Here is a 10,659-nt window from a genome sequence, read left to right on the forward strand (position 1 = left end):
TGTTGCTTTTTTTGAACTGAGAATATGATGTAATGAAATTAATTCATGGGACTGAATCTTGACCTTTTTATGGACAACAAAATAAAATCACTTATTTACAAAAAGATACAATTAGTAGGGTTGATTTTAGACAGTCATTGCATTTTTCCAAAGTCAATAAGTTAATAGGTTGGAGTACAAGACCTGAGAGGCAGCGTTTGAAAAATTACAGTACATATTGACATAAAGATTTGAAAGACATGTAGAGCTTTAAATAAAAATAGCATGTAATATAATTTAAATCGCATTTGCACTTTATCTAAAACTTATGTACCTAAGTATAGTTTGACACATATAAGGTACTGTGCAAGAGTCTCGAGCTGTCCCTCAGTTCTTTATATTTTGCTTCCAAGCAGTCAGACTCTCATTTAACCTTTTCTTGAGAAATAATTCTCCAGGCTTTCTCAAAGTCTTTGGACGTTTTCAGTCTGGCCCTTGTCCCTGGCCATTTTCAATTTGTTCTTATCTCTAAGAAAATGCCAACAATAACACAGTTTAACTAGCATAAAATAGTTTTTTGGGGGGTACAAGGTGATTCTCAAAGAACTATTAGCCAAAAATCACAGCATATCTCTGCATGGTGTGCAGTGTGCTTTTAAAGATTTGTAGGAAACTGACAAGTGTCAGGCCTAAAAAAAAAAAAAAAAAACTATTGATGAACAGTTGAAACTCTGCCCTTAATAAACAGCAGAGAGCTGACCTGGACCTGATCAGAAATGGTCTCAGTGGAAGGATGGCTGTCAAGAAGCTGTTCTTAATGAAGAGAAATGGAGAAAAGGCTGAATTATGGCAAATTACATGCAGAAAAATGCATTTTAGAAAGTGTCTGATTGCTACAGCATCGTTTTTCAGCCCGACAATGATCCCAAACACACTACCATTGCAGGAAAAGCAAACTTGTACAGAAAAACTAACAATGAAACACTATCAGTCATGGATTGGCCTCAACATTATCAAAGCAGTGCAGGAACATCTTGACAGAACAAAACACAAGGCAGCCAATATCCAAAGAAGAGCTTTGAATGTCCTTCAAGAAGCCTGGAGAACTATTCCTGAAGACTACTTAAATTAATTACAAGAAAGCTGCCTGTGTTAAAGAATAAAGGTGATCATAACAAATATTGATTTTAACCCTTGTTAGAATTCTGTCGTTGCCTTTCCATTTATATTTGCAAATTCAAATAAATTGCATAAACTTTCCATTTTCCTGCCAAAATAGAAAGAAACAAAAGGTGGTTGGAGACTTTTGCACAGTACTGTCTACTACATACAATTTATGAAGGGTTGGGCATGAGTCATGGAGCAGTCAAGGAAAACACTGGCCAAAATGTGCACAAGCCCTGTATGAAATAAGTTCAGCAACATTTAATGATGGGACTAATGAACCACTCACTGACTGTGTTTAAATATCAGAGCCTCAAGTCGGTGTGAAAGTGCAGTGAGTGCAACTGAAACAAATCTCGTCATCTCTCGTCTGCGTTTAATGGAAGCGACTGCCCTCTGCTGGCTAATTGTTGTCATTACCAGCCTTCTTCTAAAGCATGCCTACAGATTCCAGCAGTTCATGAGCGCAATATGGGGCCCTAAATGAATTCTTTAACATCAATTTAAATCAAGTAACAAATTGCTTCATTTATACTCTTCTTCATCTTCAGTTTGTTGTCAATGTTGCAGATTGTGTTGATTCCAGGAAAAAAAAAAAGAAAAAAAAGAAAAAGGACAGCCAACTACTGCTAGCTGAGCTCAGCCGTTTATCAGCCAGCAAATAAACATGGCTTCAGCAGACTGCCTCCATATGGCTCCATGCAGGAGAGCCTCCCCTCACTTTCTGATCAGTCAGCAGAGAATCAATGTGCTCCTAACAGAAAATATTGTCCTCCATCAGTCATCCACGTCGTTCACCACATGTGGCCTCGATTCAGACACACCAACAGCATCTTCGCGCTGACCTCCGCCCTCTGTAGAACATCGTGCTACCACAGGAGCTCCATGTCTACTCAGTTTGTGTGCAATACTGAACATTTCTTTGGACAAACAACAGCAGAACAATGGTACAGTATGTACAAAAAGGATCATAGCAGTCAAAGATCTCAGCCAGCAGCTATGTTTCCTGGTACCTGGTTAAAATAAAACAAGGAGCAAGCATGAGACAGAGAGCAGTGGTGGGGCATGTACTAATCTTTTAATAAAGTAAAGTGGCAATCTTACTATATGAAAATGCAAATGAAACTTCCATGTGCTTGAAATGGTATGTAATAAAAAATACTGAAAATGTAAAAACAAAGTCTTTAACTGCTTCAGGTTGACTCTAATTATAGATGCAAGCCAGTTAAAGTGGAGATAATTTGAACTTAAAATGCGAGGTAGCTCAGCATCTAATTATGCCTCGTACGGCGTAATGACATGTTTTCCATGCACAAATCAACATCTAAACACAGCCTCACAAAATCAGAGCAAAAATAAAAAAGCTGAATATTTTCCTCTAAAACTAGAGGACAGTATCGATACATTTTGAGTATTTTGCCCATGTAACTTATTACATCCATTCCCATTACTAAAACAATTTAACTACAATGAGATTCAGGCGTATTTTCCAGCCTGTTGCAAAACATCATTTCACTGCCTACAGTTTAAAATGCATAATCCCGAGTGGGTGTGATTCTCCTTGGAAGTCTATTCTTTTCCTTGTGTTATTGTTAAGAACCAGTAAAACTGCTCTGCTCATGTCTGATCTGATCTCCCAGCAAAAGTCTCCAAAACCGGTTTGAGACATCTCATCCCCCCCCCCGTTCCTCAACAGATTTCTTTTTGTGGCTTCCCCTTTGCGTGCATGTGCATGTGTCAACTCACTCTCTGTGATGTGAAGACCAGTCAGTCAAAGCTCCCAAAGAGTTCAGCTGCTCCTGCAGCGCTAAAATCCTTAGCCCGATGTATCCGGACACCAACAGGAGCAACACCAGCCTACAAACACCCACAGTAAAGTCTTGAATGTGTGTTGTGCAGGAAGAACCACAGCCTGAGACTCTAGAATGAGTACATGTTGTACAGGACTAACAGCAGGATATCAGAGACTTGGATCTGTGTGTAGCCTTGATAACATTTCCACAACTAAGGTTTAGATATTTGTCTTTCCTGGAGAGTTTGCAGCCATTCCAGTAAATCAGTATGAGAAAAAAAGCATGCCAAGATCCAGTAGATGTGTGAGTGCTTTTGCAGTTTTATACCTCAAAAACATGAATTTTGGTCTGCTGAAAAATTCTACATAAAGCAAAAGCTCATGGTCCTTTTTTCCCTTCAAACCTTCAGTGTTTTAGGATGTACAGTCAGTTTCAGTCAAACTCACAGCTGTGACTAGAATCGTGTTGTCATGGACCCTGGGTTTTGTGTTTTTATGTGATTTCTTCTGATTTGAGAAGTGATTCATGTTTAATTATTTATAGTTTCCTGCTTTTACCCCCTGAAAGTTGATTCTGTTCATCTGGACGTAACGTTTTCAGTGGGAGAAACGTTTCGTCACTCATCCAAGTGACGTCTACAGTCTCTGCTGACTGCAGGTTTCCCCAACCCCAACCACTGATCAAAGACCTTGAGCAGTGGTTGCTGATCAGTGGTCATGACAATTTGCATATTAATGATCAAGAAGCTGACCTCACAGCCTAATGTTCCTTCAGTGGTGCTAGTTTCAGTCATTGTGCAAATGTACTGTTTATAAGATTGGGGAAACCTGCTGAGAGTACAGAAGTCACTTGGATGAGCGACGAAATGTTTCTCCCACCAAAAATGTTACGTCCAGATGAACAGAATCAACTTTTTTTTGGATTTCCTTACCTGGATGATTGAGCATGCATCAAGAAATCTTTTCCCTTTAGTTCCTAGATGACCTAGATGACCTAGATGACCTCGGACTAATTAGTTCCTTTTTTGTGTTCCCATCCTGTTCCTTCAGTCTTGTCTGTATGTTTGTCTTTTTGTTTCACTTTAATCTGATCTCCCTGTACAGTTTTGTCTCTTGTTTCCTGTTGTATTTTGCTCATCTTATTTCTCTGCGTCATGTTTCACGTTTTACTTCCTTTGTCTTGTTTTCTTGATTAGTTTCAGCTGCCCTCCCACCTGTTTCCGCTCCCCTCATTATTATAGTTAACTAAATATAGAGGAAATATCCTGGGTTTTATTATCTGTTAGTTCGGTAAAAATTTTAATACGGCTTTCCTGATGAGACGTTGATTGATGCCTTTATTGAGACAAGACCGTGAGGGAATTGCTTTTAAAACGTTCCGTGTTTTTATTGTAATACCTGCACTGATTTTCCTAAATCTCGCCTCTGACATATGTCACTCATACAAGATAAAACTAAGACTGAAATGGATAAAAACTACACTAAAGATAAACATTTAAAAAGAATAAAAAAACAACTGAAAGGTGAAAATCTACGCTGGAAACTAAACTGAAATAAAAACAAAAAAGTCAAAATCAAAGAAAAATAAAAGCTAATTGGAAAATGTGAACTTATAATAACTCTGGTCGGAGTCCCTGGATGTTGTGTTTCCTTACCCTGTGTTGTCCCTAAAGATCTTTTTGTACTCTTGTGTATTACCAGCGATAAAGCCGATTTTTGAATTTATTCCTGTTTCCCTGAGTCCTGTGTTCAGGTCCACAATCTGCCTTCCACATAGCTGGTCTATAACACAGAAGCTGGGTGAAGGCGCCGTGTTTAAATTTCTAATCTCCTTCCACATCGTTACTGTTGAGATGACCCTAATGGTACATCACGTTTTCTTCCTTCTACAAAGAAACTGCTCACTACAGATTTCAAGCAGTATTTATCTGTGAATCTGAAAACTATACTCACAGCACCATGTAGATGTGGAAGACAACACTGAGAGTCTTAATTTCTGGCAGTTGTGCAATGAACCTCCAAATCCACAGTCCAGCTGACACAGACCAAAAAAACAAATAAAAAAAATTAATACTTGTTCTACAATCACACGACTCTGTAAGGCCGCAACATGTGTGTGTTTGTATTTGAATACACACCGCTGTCTTCTTCATCTATTATGCTGTTTTGACGAGTGGAGTTGGCTGTGCTGGGGCCTGAAAAGACATTAAGACAAGTAAGCTCAGCAATTAAACCCCTTAATGTAATTATTTCAAATAGAAAAGTGAACTTTAACAGTTAAAGTCAAAACCATTAAGCGGTGATGATCACCCATCAGTGCTCTTTAGTGTCTTTCCTTTACCTTCACTGGACGTCTGAAGAAAGCTGGTATCAAGAGAGTCACTGCTCGGAAAATCTACACGGTCGTCCAAACTGGAAAAACTGGAGAATTGCTGACAAAGAGAGAGATGCCATAAGATAATTTATCACTACGCAGTATGGCGAGATAGTCGCTAAGCTGCTACAAGATTCCTGCAGCTGCTGAGCGTCAAACCTACCGGATTGTGAGCTTCGTTCTCTGCAACGGCCAGATGAGGGCTGCTGTTTACAGCCTCCGCCTGTTCGAAACAAATGAAAAACAAGTTCAGAAAATAACAACAGCTCGTGTTAGCCTGAGAAATGATGCCTGCACCTGCATGTGTGTCCGGGGAGCAGCAGCAGTACCTGCGCATATGAGCACACACTTTGGAGGAGTTTGTAACACTTCTCACGGTTTCTCAAAGACACAAACGAGTACTGAGGGAGAGAAAACAAACAAGCAGAGGAAAGGCTTAAATCTGGAACTCCTTAAACTCAGTGTTTCCCCAGAAAGTTAATCTGCAACGTCAGCTCGACAAGCTGTCAGGCTCACTGCAGGAGGCCCGATCACAGTTAACACACTGTCCATCATTTCCTTTTACCAGCTGCTAAACCAACTGGTACATTTGTGTCAAGTCAAGAATGAACACTTATTTTTGGAGATCTCGTCATTTGTAAATAAATGAATGCTACCAGATTGTTTACAGTCGATGCTACATTGTGCTGCTGGTTTCTAAATCAATTTTGCGCGTACACAGTCGACAAAGTAAAACACATATTAAGCAACACATAATACACATTATAAAAGGTAAAAACTACACAACAAGCAGTCTGAGAAAACAAATGTCCACCAAGGCAGCTCACTCACTGAGCACCGTTTACTTTTAAGGGAATAATATAGATTTTTCTGTACATTCATCTTGTTTTCTTTGTTCTTTTTAAACATACTTTAAGAATTTTGTAGTGCAGACTTCTGTTAATTGGCCTGTTTCAACCTATTTTAATTATTTTCATTGTTTTTTTTATTTATTTGGAAACACTACATGTGTAATATTTGTTTTATTGTTTAGTAAAATTCATTTACCCATAATTACCAAATATAAAGTGAAAAAAAGTTTTGTATTTAAACGGTTAGAACCTGTTATTCTAATGTACGTAAGAAAGTCATAATAAAATTATGTCCTTGGTGGATGTAAGCCAAATTTTAAATGACTGTTAGCATGACCTCAGTCTACACCTCTACAGAGTTTGATCAGAATTAATTCAGAATTTTTTGAGCTATCGTGTTTACAGACAGAATGACATGCACGCATGCAAAATGCTAACACAAGCATAACCTGTGTGGTGGAGGTAACCAAAACCTCCCGATCATCCATGCTTACACGAATCAACTTAGCTGAACTCAAAAGTATCCAGTTAAAAAATTATGTTTTCAGTTTTTTGAGGCCCTGCGATAAACTGGCGACCTGCTTGAGGTGTACCCCGCCTCTCGCCCTGTGGTAGCTGGGCGACCCTGATAAGGATAAGTGGAAGAAAAGGGGTGGATGGAGTTCTTTGAGTTGTAGGTAAGAAGTTCAACAGTAAAGAAAGGTTTCTGCTTTCACAACTATAATTCCCTTTAGATGTAAACTTCGTCATTGAGGCCAGAAACCCTGAGAGGGTTCCCCATGATACTGAGCACCAAAGCAGCCAGCTTATTAGAGAGCAACTTAAGTTTCTGATAGCTTTTGATTTAAATACTTAACTGCAGAACTACACTTTACATCTGTAATGCAAAGACTCAACTGCTACTTTTAAAGGTGTGTGCTGACCTTCTCTTCAGCAGTCTGTATAGAAAGCATAGACAGGGCTGAGCCATGTTTCTTCACATCCTTTATGCTGGAAACAGGAATCACCACCTGCAATGTATGAATGGTAATGAGTGTGGTTTTCTTTAGAAACTTACAGAGCTCATTACAGTAAAATGACATGCCAAACATTCACAAAGTGAAACAAGCAGAAACAACCCCCAGAGCAAGTTGCTGTGTCGTTCTCTCTTCAGGTATGATAAATGCTAAAAATCCAAGTGAAATACTAGGATTCGGACTAGTAATGCTGACTGCTCCTCTGTATCTTTATCTAGAAAATCCAAATGATCTCCCCTTTGATTGTAATTTTGCAGCTGGGAAAGTCCAAGTACTGCAGCTCCTGCCATCACATTTCAGTGTGTGGCGTAAGTTTGGGTTACCTTGGTGTCTTTGAGCAGCACAGATGAGTAGAAACACACATGGTTCTGAGAAACAAAGAGTTTTCCGTGATACAGCACTTCCTTCTGCAGGGAACACGTGAAAGCTGCAACAGATACACACAGTTCGAAGGCATTAGGTCACTGTTTCTAAGGTGATACCCACACAACACCAGAGCCATGACTGCTGAAACATTTACTGAAGCGTTTCGGCCGTGCAGTCACCCCAGACCGCTTGGAAAACAAAGCATTAAGTGGCACTTCATCTGACAGCAAAGACATCGGGGACACTCTGCAATGCCATTTCCATAATCAATATTCGCAAATGAGTTACAACCTCTGGACCTCAGCTCAGCTCACCGTGTGCCAGGCTGTCCCACACAGGAATCTCTGGAAACAGCTTGTTGAAGCTTTTATTGTGCTTGAAGTACTGCAGGGAATAAAGAAACAAAAGGTTTTCCATTCAGACTTGTTTCAGATACAGAAGAAGAAGAATCAGGTTTGTTAACTGACTTCGAGACCTGCACTCAGCATCAGTATACTAACTTTTGAGCTGCCAAGCTTGTCATCAAACATTTACTTATTTAAACCCTCCAGCAGTTAGAATTTGCTTAGTCTCTGGATACCTGGTAAATGGCCAATAACCAGCCTGCATTGAACTCTAGTTTAGATCACTCGTGACTCTAAATTGTCTACTTCCTCATTCATGTAGTTGATAACCATGTGTATCTGATGTTACATTGTAAAGCTTTCCCACCTGGGATGTCCGAAAATGCTACGAGAAACTAGCTTGCAACTCAGCCCTGAAGCAAGAAGATAAATAACAACCTAAAGGTAACCACAAAGCCCCTTAAATCCAAGTAGAGCGTCATATTCAGGTAGGTTTCTTGCATTCACTTTGTCACATTGCTTTCATGTTGGAACATAATGCATTGCCACTGTGAAAACATGATTCATGGCCGCCTCAGTTCCTGTGCTGTGAATAAAAGGGAACAAGAAGGAGCAGGGTAAAGGGAAGCAGGCTTACGTGATCATCTGATCGCTGAAGGTTCTCCTCTGCTATGGTCTGCTCTCTGATGACACAAAGGCACAATAGTAACACAAATGAGATAAGGATGTTTTCAGGGAGATATCTGACAGTCTGTGCAGCTTTAACATTTGAAACCATCCAATACTTAGTAAATACCCCCCAACCCTGTGTAGTGATGAAGGAAGACTCTACCTCAGGGCCATGTTGGAGTCAAGGCTGTGATTTAGTTGGCCCTCCAGTTGTACTGCGTCCAGCATCGTGCTCTGTTTATTTTTCTTTGTACTAGATTTAAAACTGCTTCTTCTCGTGCCAAAAATATCACTTCCTTCCATGATACTGTCCCAAGAGACCAGGATATAAATGTCAGACTGATGATCCAGCTTTTATATCACCCACAGACACACGCTATCAATATAGAACACCAAAAAGGTAATGAAATCACAGCAAAATAGAAATTAATGCATTTCTCCCTGATGGATGGGTGCCAGCTCCTGCGTGGCGATGGGGAAAATGTTACAATCTTCAGCTATTTTGTTTGCATCAGTCACAGAATGACTTTTCACAATGATGAATGGAGCTCATCAACAGGTACAAGAAAGATCTGTTCGCCATCAAAGCACTCTTGAACATTAACAAGGTACAAGAAAATAATATGCTGTTCCTACACTGTCTTCCAAGTCCTTGAGCAGCCTTTTAAGCACCAGCTGTGCCAACTTTCTGACTGTCTGCCTCTCAGACCGGTGGTTAGTCTGCTGTCTCCGGGCAACTGACTTGGCTCTCCGGAGGATGGTTTTACTTTTGCAAAAGCAGCCGCCACGAAGCCCGAGCACAATGAAAAACTGTACTCTACAGCTGGTATTTAGAGTGGCTTTTTGTTTTTACACTGTACGCTTAAAAAGTCAATATCACTGTCAACAAATAAAACATGTACATTAGGCACAAAGGAGGAAATGTGATAAGATAAACACTCACCCAGAGCTGTCCAGTGAGAATTTCCTATTTTTCAGAGTCATGATGGAACATAAACAATTCCGGCTCACGCACACACAAAGTCATACACTCGAATACATAGTTAACTGTATAACTTCATGTCTGTAATCCACGTTTACTGGCTCTGTGCAGGGCTTTGCTTCTCTTGTATTTCCTGGAAATGACTCTAAATCACCAAGGGCCAGGTGAACACAGGTGAGAGAAAAAACAAAGGACAAAGACAGCCTCCTGACGGCTGCCTTTTAATGTTAACCAATTAGCTGTGAGAGGTGGAGCTCTGCATAACAAAACCAATCAGTGAAGGAAGGAGGAAAATCTACACTGATGCAGAGTTTGCTCCTCATAGGAAGATCTTTCTATGGGCGGCACTGTCTACGTTCACCCTTTGACTTAGAGACACACCTTCTAGACCCACACGCATCAGCACACACAATGAGAAGGTATGCAGAGACAACCGTCTTGAGATTTAGATATGACAGTAACATTGTTGTCTGTCATGCAAAACTTTCAGCCTGCATAGATTAATATCACATGGAAAGAATGACGGACACACAGCAGAGGATAGCGTGACATGACATATTTTTATGTAAATATTGCATCACTGTACAGACAGTAACTTAAAAAAGATACTGCCAACCGCCAGTGCTACCACTTTTGAAATCCTACGATGCTTACTTTTTGTGTTATTACATTTACAGGATTTTCCCAAAAAATGGACTTCTGAACTTTAGGACACTGAGATTCAAACTTGTCTGAGATTTTAGTAGATACGCCTATGGTATCAATTTGAAAATCTTACACCGCCACGTTCTCCAGTTATTGCATTCACAAGATTTTCTGAAAACCTGCCCTTTAACCTCAAGGCCAAGGTGTGCAAGGTGTCCAAAACTTGTCCAAGATTTTTGGTAAGAGAATTTTGAAAAATGTGAAAATCCTAGGTAATTTATTTTTGAATTATTGCATTCAGAAGATTTTCAGAAAAGAGATTTGAAGATTTTTAGTCGATCCAGTCGATCCACCCATCGTATAAATACCGCAAAAATTTCCAGGCCTATCTACATTAAAATGTTATTGGCCTTACTTTTTTGTTTTTCTTTCTCAAACTCGATTCAAACATAATCTTCAGAAAGTCATGTCTCCTTT

General features: G+C 39.7%; 1 protein-coding gene across 2 annotated transcripts; it reads right to left on the bottom strand.

Annotated features, from left to right (window-relative positions):
- Positions 1-52: 52 nt before the first annotated feature.
- On the bottom strand, positions 53-9,773 carry LOC120727618 (GRAM domain-containing protein 2B-like). 2 transcript variants are annotated; one of them, XM_040022003.1, is made up of 13 exons: positions 9,499-9,773; positions 8,719-8,862; positions 8,524-8,569; positions 7,857-7,926; positions 7,500-7,603; positions 7,084-7,170; positions 5,639-5,710; positions 5,514-5,532; positions 5,277-5,372; positions 5,074-5,130; positions 4,889-4,970; positions 2,890-3,000; positions 53-2,156 (listed from the first exon to the last, which is right to left on the bottom strand). In XM_040022003.1, exons 1-13 carry the CDS (start codon positions 9,537-9,539, stop codon positions 2,141-2,143), a joined length of 945 nt encoding a protein of 314 aa, XP_039877937.1. In that variant the 5' UTR covers positions 9,540-9,773; the 3' UTR covers positions 53-2,140. The 2 variants fall into 2 exon arrangements, with proteins under 2 accessions (XP_039877937.1, XP_039877936.1); XM_040022002.1 differs by having other exon boundaries at positions 5,277-5,367; positions 5,473-5,532; positions 9,499-9,771.
- Positions 9,774-10,659: the final 886 nt, after the last annotated feature.

This window comes from Simochromis diagramma, unplaced genomic scaffold (assembly GCF_900408965.1).
Source record: "Simochromis diagramma unplaced genomic scaffold, fSimDia1.1 OVJJ01000205.1, whole genome shotgun sequence".
Taxonomy (NCBI): Eukaryota; Metazoa; Chordata; class Actinopteri; order Cichliformes; family Cichlidae; genus Simochromis; species Simochromis diagramma.

Bases quoted from the DNA above. Each gene is read 5' to 3' on its own strand.
- LOC120727618 (XM_040022002.1), bottom strand. From the start codon at position 9,539: ATGACTCTGAAAAATAGGAAATTCTCACTGGACAGCTCTGG. The intron at 8,570-8,718 runs GTAGAGTCTTCC...TTGTGTCATCAG, and splicing joins GACTCCAACATGGCCCTGAG to AGAGCAGACCATAGCAGAGG. The intron at 4,971-5,073 runs GTGTGTATTCAA...GGTCTGTGTCAG, and splicing joins AATAGATGAAGAAGACAGCG to CTGGACTGTGGATTTGGAGG.